The following is a 13,644-nucleotide window of genomic DNA, read 5'->3' on the forward strand; positions in this document are numbered from 1 at the left end:
ACATAATCGGAGCAAGCTCCTCTCTCTCTTTTCATGTAGTCCCAAGGAGGTGTAAGTCTCAGGTCATTCCATAGCATGGAGTCATATTTGTACTTTATTTGTGCTGAGTGAGAGTGTGCTGTGGCGTGTGTTGTGGCCCTAGACAGCTCAGTCACCTTTTTCAGTTCCTTTTTCAGCGGACATTATGGGACAGTAGTAAGGGTGTATGGTGTATCAGGCAAGGTTGATTATTGGTCGATTCTGCGATTTGATTTATTATTATTGATGATGATTTTTTGTGTTTGTTTTGTTTTTTGTTGTTTTTTATTGGGTTTTGTTTTTTTGATTTTCTGTTTCTGTTTTGGTTTATTTTTTATTAGAGCCTCCGAGTAGGTCTGCGTTTTTATGTGTTTGGTTTGCAGTTGTGGTAGGTCTATGTGGGACTGGGATTGTTGCGTGTGTGGTTGCCATCTCCTCCTGTCTGCAGTGTCTGCTAAATCTAGGAGGCTGAACCTGTAAGATATCCTTCACAGTTTACATAAATTTTGCCTTATCCTCCATTTTCTTTAGTACCTCTTCTGCCTTAACTCCAGATAACACATCCTGCTGTAAAGGTGCATCCAATAATTTTACTTTAACATGATCTGGTAACGTATGTTCTTTTAGCCAAGCACGTCTTCTAATGACGGCTGTAACTGCTGCTCTGCAGGAAGCCTCTAGAGAATCAAAACCACATTGCAAAGTATGCTTTCCCACTTGTTCAGCTGCATGCAATAAATCCTGCATTTCTTTAAAATTAGGAGATCTGATTCTGGAAGCTTTTGTTTTAACCGAGTAAAAACTGCTGACATTTTAGCATGTGAAACTGGCAATTTAAGGCTCTTATTGCTAAAGTAGCAGACGTATATACTTTCTTTCCCCATCTGTCTAATGCTCTGATATCTGTCAGAGGGAGCTGGATTCTTGGCTGATGAGGCCTTAACTCCTTTGGGTCCCTGAGAAATGGTTTCAGGGTCAGCTACAGGGCTTTTATACAGAAATTTGTGTGAGTCAGGGACCATCTGTCAGGTTTAACAGGGGCTGGAAGTAAGGAATCAAGATTTAAGCTGGATTCAGTATACACCATCCACAATATCTAGCGCTGGCTGAGTAGCAAGGGGTCTGTGTTGAGGTAATAAAAAGGAAGTCTGAGCCTTTTCTTGGATTCTGAATAATCCTGGCCTTCCCAGTGGAAATGCTCCCTCATGGTATGTAGGGCTTCTCCAAAGTAGTCCTCAAGTGGAGAGGCTGATGGAATTGATTCCTCAGCATCAGAATCCTCATAAGGGGGTAAGGAGTATCCTAGGTCCGAGGATGAATCAGAAGAGATGGACACCTGGTCGGATGAGTCGTAGTCTGCATCCTGTCTAGGCCTTTTATCAGGAGAGGGATGGGACCCCCTGATCAGAGTGATTAGGTCTTCGGCCATTTTGAGCATTTGTTTCTTTGGCATGGAGGCCTGTCCTGGAGAATGCTGTATTGTTTCTTTGACTGTAAAGGAGGCTTAGACTTACTTGAGGGTTTAATGCTCAACTGAGTAGGTCTGAAGACACCCTCTGTAGCCGTGGCTTGCTCAGCTACTCCAGATCCCTCTGAAAGGTTAGTCTCGGTAGGCTGAAGTACTGGTGTGTCCGAAGTCCCAGCCATCTCCACGTGGGAGTCAGATGCGACTTGTGGTTCTACAAAGGCGGTCAGGAGCTGCAAAGGCGCCTCGCTGAAAACCGGAGAACTGGCGACTGGCCTAGAAGAGGCTTAGTCAGTTTTGGGCCTCTGATGCCTATCCTTGTCTTTGCGCTTTGTGTATTCCGGTTGTTGGAAGTTGACGGCATGGTATATTTGAATTTTCTACCAAAATAATGTCGGGCAAAATCAAACCGATGTTTAATAGTGCGTTTGTTAAACCTAGCACAAAAGCGACAACCAGTGACGTCATGGTCAGGGCCTAGGCATGGGATACAATAGGAATGGAAATCCCTATGAGGTATTTGCTTCCCACAAGAAATACAGTTATTAACTTTTACTGACATTGGTCTGAGGCAAGAAAAAAAGTTTCAGACCAATGTGGTACTTAGCTTTGTAGAAGACTTCGGTTCTGGATTCAGAATGAAAATCTCAGGAGACGGCTGACCGACACTTGCGAACTGCTTTTGCTTCGGGCACCGCACGGCAAGAAAGACTGGAGAAAAAGGCGGCAGCTGCATCTTATATACCCCTGTCACACTGACGTCAGCGAGGAGGCAATAGCAACCGATGCCGGACCAAGACTTTGGAACTCGACTGGGGAACCGCCTGACAGCAGGATAACCCAAGTGTAATGACTGCAGCAGTGTAACACTAACATCTGACAATTTAAAGCCCTTACAGCCAGGTCAGCAGAAGTGTAGATTTTTCCCCCATCTGTCTAGAGCCCTAGAATCCCTATCAGAGGGGACAGGGTTTTTTGCAGTGGAAGCTTTGACCCCTTTGGGACCCAGAGATATAGTTTCTGGGTCAGCAGCGGGATTTTTATATAGGAATTTATGAGAATCCGGGACCCTGTAGTAACCGTCTGGCTTAGCAGGTGCAGGGGGTAGAGTCAGGGGACAGGCTGGACTCTGAAAATACATCTACAATGTCTAGAACAGGTGGAACAGCACGAGGTCTGTGCTGAGGAAGTAGCAGAAAGTCTGAGCCTTTTCTTAGATTCAGAATGGTCTTGGCTCTTCCAATGGAAATGCTCCCTCATGGTATGCAGGGATTCCCCAAAAGAATAATCCTCAGGAGGAGAGGCTGAAGGAATGGATTCTTCAGCATCAGAATCCTCATAGGGAAGCATGGAGTAATCCTGTTCAGAAGAGGAGTCAGAGGAAATAGAAACCTGATCAGAAGAATCATACTCTGTCTCTTGCCTAGGCCTCTTATCAGGAGGGGGATGGGAGCCCCTGATCAAAGTAATTAGGTCTTCAGCCATTTTGAGCATCTGTTTTTTAGGCATGGAAGTCTGAGCAGGAGAATGCTGTACTTGAGCTGCTTTAGACTTTGAAGCTGAAAATGGCTTAATATATAGTTGTGTGGGTCTGAAGACCCTCAGAAGCCCATGTCTGCTCAGCGGCTCTGGACCCATCTGAGGGAATGATTTTAGAGTGTCCAATACCTTGAGTATCCAGAGGCCCAGTCAGCTTCACGTGGGAGTCGGAAGCTGCCTGTGGCTGAGGTAGCTGGCGCCAGGGGCTGCGAAAGCGCCTCACTGAGAACCGGCAAACCTAGCAGAAGCCTCGGTTTTGTACCTCTGATGCCTATCCTTTTCCTTGTCCTTGCGTTTTGTAAACTCCAGTTGTCGGCTGCTCCAATGGCATTATATAATTAAATCTTCGGCCAAAGTAATGAAATGCAAAATCGAACAGATGCCTACTGCGTTGGTTAAATCTAGCACAAAACCGACAGCTAGCAACAATGTGATCAGGGCCTAGGCAAGGAATACAGTAAGTGAAAATCCTTGAGGTATTTGCTTCCCACAAGAAATACAATGGTTAACTTTCTGACATCGGTCTGGAGCAAGAAAAAAAAAGTTTCCCCAATGGGGTACTTGGCTTTAATGAATACTTCAGTTCTGAAATTCGGATTTGAATATCTCAGGAGTCAGCCGACCGGCACTTGCAAACTGCTTTTGCTTAGGGCACCTCGCGGCAAGAAAGACTAAAGAAAATGGCGTCTGCTGCATCTTTTATACCCCTGGCACACTGATGTCAGGGAAGGGGCGACAGCAACCGACGCCGGACCTAGACTTTGGAATTCTGGCCTGAGGGTAGCCTGCCGGCAGAATAACCCAAGAGTAACGACTGCAACAGTGAAACAAGATGATCGTAGTAGACATCCTCAGGAGGAATAAGACTGTTCTGGGTCTTCCTGGGTAACTTTGCCAAGTAGATGCTAAAGGCAGGGAGGAGGCAGAAGTCTGACTAGGACTCAGTACAGGGATGCTGATGAAGTAGGGCCTGTAGGCCTAAGCCATAAAGGTCTGCATCAAGGATGAAGTGAAGGACTCACTGTCTGGGGCTGCTGGAGGTGTCGCCTGCTAAGCACGAGGCGTTTAAGCCTTTGGTTTTCTAGAAATAAATTTAATGCGGACAGACTGCTGTGCAAGGTCTTTGGTACGAATGACTGGCAAATACAGCAGGCCTTGTGGTCGTGCTCTTTACCTAAGCAAAAGTCACAGCGGTCATGGGAGTCTATGCAGAATCTGGTGCCTGCAACTACATGTACTCTGACATCTGCTAGAGAAAAACTACAGCAACCAAGCTAAAGCTTAAGTATGAAAAGGCAAAAACCGCAATGGGGTACTTTTCTTTAGATGTCTTCAGACATAGGAGCGAAGCAGTCAAAGTAATCTTAGTCTGTGGCTGAAATGTTCTGTCTGTGCGTGCCAACATCACACTTTTACTCCAAGGTTTATGGCCCTACATGTGACATCCCACAAACCTACAGCAGCCAGGCTTAAGCTTTTATACAGGAGCCGATGTCAGGTTGCCTGAGGGCTGGAAATCCCACAATATGAATACTGCAACATGGGAATAGGATATAGACAATGCTCCGAAAGCATTTTACTGTATTTTTAGAGTTCAGTCTTTTTAATTTGTGGATGCCTTGGAAATTTGCTAGCAGGGATGCCCAGAGCTGGTGCTATGACAGAATTTTAAGTGATGCAATGACACCTATTCTTGGAGGCTGTGGCATCTACAAGTTGATAACTTTACAGTTTGAAGCCAGGAATGCAATTTCCTGCAAGAAAGGTAAGTTGTTATACAAGCTAGAGTAAGGGAGTAATGCAATACTCCGATTCAATTCAGAGTCTGGGAGCTAGTCTGCACTATTTAACACAAAGCTATATAGTGTTCTTTAGGGGAAATGATGAACCTAAAAACTGTTCATTTAAAGGGAATTTCCTAGAAACAGAATGTGAGCTACAAGATTTGGTAAAGAAATGCATTTAAAGTTAAGGTGCTGGTCAAGCCACACCCCACCACATCTCAATTACAGTTTGTAGGGAGCCATAATTTGGAGTTGCAAAGACTGGGGAGGTGAATTTTTGGTCTTCTGAACAGTACTTTTTCAGTGTGAGGTTGAAAAGGTTCACTTCCAATTGCATTCAGACAGACAAGTGGAGTGATGTGAAATGAAGGGGAATTGTAAATTTCTGCGTCATCTACACAAAGCAGGGGTACTTAAGCATTAAGGAAGCTTGGCTAAAAAATAATCTGAAAAAGGACTTGACCCTTAGGGTACCTCATGACAGGGGAATTAAGATACCCAAATTTAGACTTTTGAAAGTTTGATGGGAAATGGGAGTTCTTAAATCAAGTCGGGGTACTTTTATTGAAGCCTGCAATAAGTAAGCAAAGTAGCAGGGGGGTTCAGTCCATTGCCTTTGTTAGGTCTATGCCCAGTAAACCTGCACGAGGGATAATGCATGTCCCAGTTTCTCAGTATGCCACATTCTGACAATGACCAGTCTACCAGGGTAGAAAATTAGTAAGATCTTATGAGCATAAGTAATGGCCGTATCTTAATTTTAGGCCTTGTTACTTAGTATGGAGATTTGCACACTCAAGTACAGACTTGTCCAAGCTCAAGTTCTGGTACTCCATTGAGCTTTGCAAACTGCATTACCAAGGCAGATTGAGATGAGGGATTTATCCTCTTCAGGCATTGAACAGGATAAAAAAAGGATGGAACTTTGAAATGGACGGGTAGAAGAAATACTACTGTTAGTCAATTTAAATGCATCAGCACAAAACATGCCAAGTGCTTTGGTAAAAATTATGCAGATGTGGAACACTCCTCACTCATGAAAAGTGTGAGGCCATGGCCAAAAAGGGTCTTTAGACCAGTCTGCCCACATTGTTATAGGGCAGAGTTTCAGAACTAGAAAAAGTATTAGCAATATGCCAAAACTGAGTACAATCAAATTTCAGAATCTTAAAGCTATATTATTGTGCTAAATCAGGCTAAATATTTACACGTCTGGTTAACAGTTCAATACAATTAAGATGTGTGGCAGAATTTGCACAAGCTGCAACAGGGGCTTACTATGAAAGTGCTACTTTACCACATCGTTTTTTTAAAAATGCACAATTCTAATTCAACTCATTAAAGAACATGTTCATCTCAAAAGGATAGTTTTTAACTGGAGTTCATTAGGATATGTACGAGGTTAACAAGTCTAATCAGAGTAACAAAACACCAACATCACAGGAAAACTGGTACTGACAAATTTAAAAAGCAAAATAAGGCTTACCATGGGCTGCCCAGCATCTGAAAATTTCACTTTAATATCTTTTAAGTGCTTCAGTATAGGTTCATCGTGTTCCTATTACAAAAATTGTACAAAGTTAATAGCTCACAGTAGCTCAATTCAGTAATATTATAACTGCTCAACACTACAAAACCCAGGCCTCTTCAAACTTTCAAAGCTTACATTTTTAATATTTTTACAAGCAGCCGTTTTATCAAAGGTCAAAAAATTTACCTAAAATGGTTATCCCTCCCTGTCAACTGGATGAAAATTTAATGCTCACTATAATTACCCAACTATACAAAATGAGGTATTCAAAGTTTTGCTCACTACAATGGGGTGAACAGGCCAGATATTCTAATTTCACCTAGTCTGCCAAGTTAAGATGGGCATTTTAGAAAGTACAGTTGTGCACTTACCATAAATGTAGATGTCAGAATGTATTCACTGCTGCAGTCATTACAATTGGGTTATCCTGCTGGCAGGCTACCCGCAGTCTGCCTGAATTCCAAAGTCTAGGTCCAGTGTCTGTTGCTGTCACCTCCCCCTGACAGCATCCAGTTTTTCTTGCCCCGGATTTCAGATGCCCCCAAAAGGGTAGGCTAAAAATATGTCAAAGCATACATGCAGTAAGTACAGTTTTGTACCTACCATAAATGTAGATGTTAGAGTGTTCACCCTGCTGCAGTCATCACACTTGGGTTATCCTGTCGTCAGGCAGTCCCGCAGTCGGACGGATTTAAGTCTTGGTCCGACGTCGGTTGCTGTCGCCTCATCCCTGATGTCAGTGCGCCAGGGGTACATATATTGCAAGAGACGCAGTATTCTTCAGTTTTTCTTGCCCCAGATGTCAGGTGCCCCCAAAAAGGTGATCCAAATCAGTACCAAAAAGTGAGAACACTGTACAGACACAACCCCTTAAGCTATAAGCAAATACATCAGTAAGGCATAGCAGATGTTTAGCCAGTAAATCAGAGGAGTTGGAGGGAGGGTAACCTGGACTGCAGCAGGGTGAACACTAACATCTACATTTATGGTAGGTACAAAACTGTACTATGTTCATTGTGTTACCCTGCTGCAGTCATCACACTTGGGTCGAGTCCCAAAGCTAAGGTAGGGTGGAGGCATTATAGAAGGTTAGAGGAGGCAATGAGCCCCTGCAGAACTGCAGTGGCGAAGCCTGCCCTGGACTTAGAATAAAGAGGCAAGTGATAGTGTTTGGTGAAGGAATGTACAGAACTCCAAGTTGCAGCTTCTAAAATTTCCTTGGTATGAACCCCCCCTAAGAAAGGCTGTAGAGGTAGCTGTTGCCCTGGTAGAGTGGGACCTAATGGCAGGAGGAACTGGTTTCCCATGATGGGTAAAGCAGAATCGTATGCAATGGCCTATCCATTTAGAAATGGTTTGCTTGGAAATGGCCTTCCCTTGAGAAGCTGTAGCATAGGAAACAAAGAGCTGGTCAGTTTTTCTGAAAGCCTTAGTTTTATCCAAGTAATATCGAAGCTGCCTGTGAATGTCCAAGGAATGTAGGAGTCTCTCACCTTTGTTCTGTGGATTGGGGAAGAAAGTGGGTAGATGGTTTGATTTAAAGCTACGCTGGAAACCACCTTAGGCATGAAGGAAGGATTAGTTCGTAAAGAAACTCTCTTTATGAAAAATGAGGAAAGGTTCCACTGCCTAAGTGCCTGTAATTCTGAAACTCTTCTAGCAGAAGTTATTGCCAGGAGCAAGGCAGTCTTCCAAGATAGGAACTGAAGGTCTGCAGAAAAAGCTGGTTCAAAGGGAGGCAATGTTAGTTTTTCCAGAACAAAGTTGAGGTCCCATGTAGGCGTAGGAGCTCTTCTAGGTGGTCTGTTTTTTGCCCCTCTGAGGAACTGCCTTAGAAGTGGATTTGAAAATAAAGGTGGATTTGTGTCGCAGTGAGCTGAAATAGCTGAAGCATGGATTTTAATAGAGAAGGAAAGTCCTTTATGCAACATCTCAGCTAAATACTGCAGAATGTGAGGCATATGAGGCAGAGTTGTATCTAGGCCTTTAGCTTGGTTCCAAGCAGAAAACCTTTTCCATTTGTCCGAGTAAGCCTTACTGGTGCTTGGCCTCCTGGCTTCTAGAACATCCAGTACTGCTTGAGAAAGAAGGGCTGGTTGGCTACTTAATTGATTTGCCATGCCGCCAGGTTTAAGGTTTTGATCTGGCTGTGTGGAATCTGCTTGTCTTGCTGTGTGAGCAAATGAGGTATTTGAGGCAATATCCATGGTGGGTTGTGAGCCATATTCTTCAATAGTGGGTACCAGTGCTGGCGAGGCCAGTCTGGGGCTATGAGAATCATTCGAGGTTTCTCCTTTTTGACCTTCAAAAGAACCTTTGTGAGAAGAGGTAATGGAGGAAAGGCATATACTGTCAGGTTTTTCCAACTGAAGGAGAGCGCATCCACTTTCCATGCTTGTTGGTGGAATGTCCTTGTACAAAATTTTGTCAGCTGGTAGTTTTGAGGACTGGCAAACAGGTCTATATTTGGTAGGCCCCATCTTTGAGTTATCATTGCAAATATTTGTGGGTCTAGCTTCCACTCGTGGGGATCTTTGATGTTTCTGCTTAGGTAGTCTGCCAATGTGTTTTTCTGTCCTCGCAGGAAGTGAGCTTGTAACTGGACTTGGTAGGTCAGAGCTGTGTTCCATAAGATCATTGTTTGCCTGCAAAGAGGGTAGGAATGTGTGCCCCCCTTCCATGTTTATGTACCACATTACTGTGGCGTGTGTCTTTATTGCAAGTTGTCCAGGCTGTAGTAGATCCTTGAAGGCTGTCAGAGCTTTCTGTACAGCTAGCATCTCTTTCTGGTTTATGTTTAGTTTTCTTTGTTCTGCAGTCCATAGGCCTTGAATGCATTTCCCTGCCATGTGAGCCCCCCAGGCATAGTCTGAAGCATCTGTTGATAGTTTGCCTGGGTGGGGGCAAGGTGAAAGGCTGACCCTTGTTGAGGTGACATGCCTGTGCCCACCTGAGAAATTCCTGTTGAAGGCAGGGAATGAGAGATATCACTGTGTCCAAGTTGTGGCTGTGTTGAGACCATATGCTTTTTAGGTACCATTGTAATTTCCTCATGCAGTTTTGCAAATGGTATTAGAATGCAAGATGCCATGAAAGCAAAGCTTGCAGAATTTTTCTTGCAGTTAATTGGGTCTTTGTTGCCATTGTCTTGAAATATTGAGTCAGTTGTAATTGCTTGTCTGGTGTAAGATAAGCCTTCTGGGACGTTGTGTCCAAGCTGGCACCCAGGAATGTCATTTTTTGTGAGGGTACTAGTTTTGACTTTTTTGTTTACTGTGTACCCCAAGCAATTTAGTAGATGCTTCACAAAAGCCAGATGTTGCATGAGAATGTCTTTTCTTTCTGCTTGGATGAGGCAGTCGTCCAGATACGGATATATTTGAATTCCTCTGTCTGCAGTATGCAATTACTGGTGCCAGGCATTTTGTGAATACTCTGGGTGCAGTATATAAGCCAAAGGGCAGTGCAGAGAATTGATAATGGGTTGAACCTGCAATGAAACGGAGGTATCTTCTGCAACTTTGATAAGGACTGCAGGTATGCCTCCTTGAGGTCCAACGTTACCAGCCATGCTTCCTTGCCCAACATGGGAAGTAGCTGCTGTAGTGTTAGCATCTTGAATTTGGGAACTTGTAAGTGTTTAGGATTGAAAGGTCCAGAATTGGTCTCCAAGCATTTTCCTTCCTGTGCACTAGGAATAGTCTTGAGTAAAATCCTTGGCCTTGCTATTGAGTTGGTACCCTTTGAATGCATCTCATGGCCATGAGAGCTGTAATTTGTTTTTGAGCCTCTGCCCTTTGATTTTGTAGCAGGTTTGGCACTCTTTATTGGCAAGGTGTGGAAGTGGAATCTGTATCCTAGTAATATTATGTCCAGGACCCATTTGTCCTTTGTGACCATGTGCAAGTTGTCTACAAATAATGCTAGTTTTCCCCCAGGGGGGCTGACAAGAGAGCTTTGTTCAAGTCATTGAGTTGGCCTTCTGGTGGCTTGAGACCTGTCTTCTCCTCCCTTCTGGGTTGGAGTGGTCCATTGGCAAGGTTTATACTGAGCTTTTGGTTGTCCTCTGCGCCTTGGGCGCCTGCATTTACCCCTCTGAGGCCTGTCAGTGGCTGGAAAGGACCAATTTTTGGTTGGCCAGTTTCTGCTGAAGTGAGGGGGTTGTACCTGTAGGAAATCTTTGACTGTCTGCATTGATTTTGCCTTATCCTTCATTTTCTTTAAAACTTCTGCTTTAACACCAAAAAGAACATCCTGCTGCAAGGGAGCATCTAGTAGTTTTGCTTTAACATGTTCAGGCAGACTCTGCTCCTTTAACCAGGCATGCCTACATATAACTGATCCAGTGACCGCTGCTCTGCAGGAGGCCTCCAAGGAATCAAACCCACATTGTAAGGTATGTTTGCCCACCTGCTCGGTGGCGTGCAACAAATCCTGTACTTTCAATTCAGATTGTTGAGGAAGAGTTATCTTTTGTTTTAACTGAGAGATCAGAAATTGCTGATACTTAAGCATATGAAATTGACTGTTTACAGCTCTCATAGCTAAAGTGGCTGAGGTGTAAACCTTTTTCCCCATCTGTCTAGTGCTCTTGAATCCCTTTCAGAAGGTACTGGATTTTTAGCCATGGAAGCCTTAGCCCCCTTGGGACCCTGGGAGATAGTCTGGGTCAGCTACTGGGCTTTTGTAAAGGAATTTATGGGAATCAGGTACTCTGATATCTGTCAGGCTTGGCCGGGGCAGGAGGCAGAGAGTCAGGGTTGAAACTGGATTCTAAATAATCATCCACAATGTCCAGAACAGGAGGGATGGCTAGAGGTCTGTGTGGGGGGAGTAAAAGAAACTGAGCCTTTTCTTGGAATCATGAGTAATCCTGACCTTCCCAGTGAAAATGCTCCCTCAGTGTGTAAAGTTTTGCCATAAGAGTAATCTTCTGGAGCATCAGAATCTTAAGGAGAGAAGGAATAATCTTGGTCTTCAGAGGAATCCGAAGAAAGACAGTTCAGAGGAAGCAGATTCTTCCTCTTGTCTAGGCCTTTTGTCAGGAGGAGGCTGGGAATCCCTGATAAGAGTAATCAGATCTTCAGCCATCTTAAGCATCTGTTTCTTAGGCATAGGGCCTTTAACAGGAGACTGAAGTGAAGCTTTTTTCGATTTGGAAGGAGTCTTAGATTTTGAAAACGTTTTGACTAAGTTGTCTGTCTGAAAACGCCTTCAGAAAGCAAAGGTGTTTCAGAAGTACCTGCATCCTTGGAAGGTAAGCCGTCGGTAGGGCCTGAAGTAAAAGGCTGCGTCAGCCTAGTACATTGTCAAAATAACCATAGCGGTCTCTGGTTCCTTAACTGCAGTAGACAGAGGCTGTGTCGGAGCCTCACAGATAACCGGAGACTGATCAACCGAGGCCTCGGAATCAGGCTTAGGCCTGGGCTGTCTATCCTTATCCCTGCGTTTTTTGTGCACGCCGGTAGTCGGTAGCTCCGAAGGCATGTTATAATTAAGTTTTCTGCCAAAAGTGCCGTGCGAAATCAAATAGTCTTAATAGTGCGTTTATTAAATCTAGCACAAAATACAACAAGTGAAGTCGTGATCAGGGGTACTTAGCTTTAGAGAAGACTTCGGTCTGAAACGCGAATTCGAAAATCTCAGGAGTCTGCCGACAGGCACTTGCGAACTGCTTCTGCTTCGGGCACCACGCGACAGACTTAAGAAAATTGTGTCTGTTGCAATATATGTACCCCTGGCGCACTGATGTCAGGGTTGAGGCGACAGCAACAGACGTCGGACCAAGGCTTTGGAAATCCGGCAGACTGCGGAACCGCCTGACGACAGGATAACCCAAGTGTGATGACTGCAGCAGGGTAACACGATGAACATCAAGTTTCCTTCACTACAAGCAAATACACCACATAGATTGTATAGAATAGAGAAGTACAGATGAGGTCCAGCAAAGATAAGGGGGATGGTGGGTAACCTGGACTGCAACAGTGAATACACTAACATTTATGGTAGGTACACAACTGTACTACTTTCATAGTGTTTCACTGTTGATTACAATTGGGTTGAATCCCAAAGCCAAGTTTGGGAGGCTAGAACTAAACAGAATGAGGAGCGGCTATGAGGCCCTGCAGTACTGCAGTGGCAAAGCCTGCCCTGGATTTGGAGTAGGTAAGTGGTAGTGCTTTATAAAAGTATGCACTGAACCCCAGCCTGCAGCCTCTAAAATGTCTTTGGTTGGCACTCCTCTGAGGAAGGCTGCTGCTCTGATTGAATGTGGCCTAATGCCCTTAGGCACTGATTTGCCATGTTGAGAATAGCATAGACGAATGCAGTGACCTATCCACTTGAGATGGCCTTTCCTTGTGATCCTGCAGCATATGCTACCAGTAATTGCTCAGGTCTTTCTGAAAGCTTTGGTTCTGTCCAAGTAGAAATGCAGTTGTCTGTGTATGTCCAAAGAATGCAGAAGTTTCTCACCCTTATTCTGTGGGTTTGGATAAAAAAGAGTCAAATGAATAGTTTTGTTGAGAGCCACACTGGACACTACCTTAGGCATAAAAGTGGGGTTTGTCCTTAGAGAAACCCTATCTGGATGGAAAATAAGGTTAGACAGCCATGAGTGCCTGTAGCTCCGAGACTCTTCTTGCAGAGGTTATTGCTAGGAGCAGAGCTGTTTTTCATAAATTTATATCAGCTGTAGCGGCTGGCTCAACAGGAGGCAGAGGCAGAGTGAGTTTTTCAAAGACATAATTGAGGTCCCATGCAGGTATTTGTGATCTCCTTGGAGGCTGCAAGTTTTTGGCACCTGAGGTACTGCCTTAAGGACGAGAAAAAATAGGTGGCTCTATTTTAATGAGCTGAAATGGCAGAGGCATGAATCTTAATTGATGAAAAGGACAGGCCTTTGTCCAGCATCTCAGTTAAGTATTGCAAAATCTGAGGGATATTTGGTACAATCATGTCAATTCCTTGTGTCTGGTTCCAAGCCCAGAATCTCTTCCATTTTTCTGCATAAGATTTTCTGGTACTGGGCCTCCTGGCCACCAAAATAACATCCATAACTGCTTTAGAGAGGTGCGTTTTGAAAAGCTACATTATCCGCCATGCTGCCAGATTTAAGGTCCTGAGTTGGCTGTGCAGGATCAGATTGTTTTGTTGGGTCAGTAAGTGAGGAATTTGAGGTAATGTCCATGCTGGGCATTGAGTCAAGTTCCTTAGGATAGGGTACCAGTGCTGGTGGGGCCAGTCTGGGGCAATCATTTTTGGTTTCTCTTGTCTGACCATTAGGAGTACCCTGGGGAGGAGAGGCA

General features: G+C 44.3%; 1 protein-coding gene across 1 annotated transcript in view; it reads right to left on the minus strand.

The window, feature by feature from the left end:
- NAP1L1 (nucleosome assembly protein 1 like 1) overlaps positions 1-13,644 on the minus strand; it is a 1,039,563-nt gene that overhangs the window by 626,260 nt on the left and 399,659 nt on the right. Inside the window, exon 8 of the mRNA XM_044087215.1 lies at positions 6,266-6,364. Coding sequence (XP_043943150.1) covers positions 6,266-6,364 — 99 coding nt within the window. The remainder of the gene's footprint in view (positions 1-6,265; positions 6,365-13,644) is intronic.

Source organism: Protopterus annectens, chromosome 11.part0, assembly GCF_019279795.1.
Source record: "Protopterus annectens isolate FY-2018-M chromosome 11.part0, PAN1.0, whole genome shotgun sequence".
NCBI classification, from domain to species: domain Eukaryota; kingdom Metazoa; phylum Chordata; order Ceratodontiformes; family Protopteridae; genus Protopterus; species Protopterus annectens.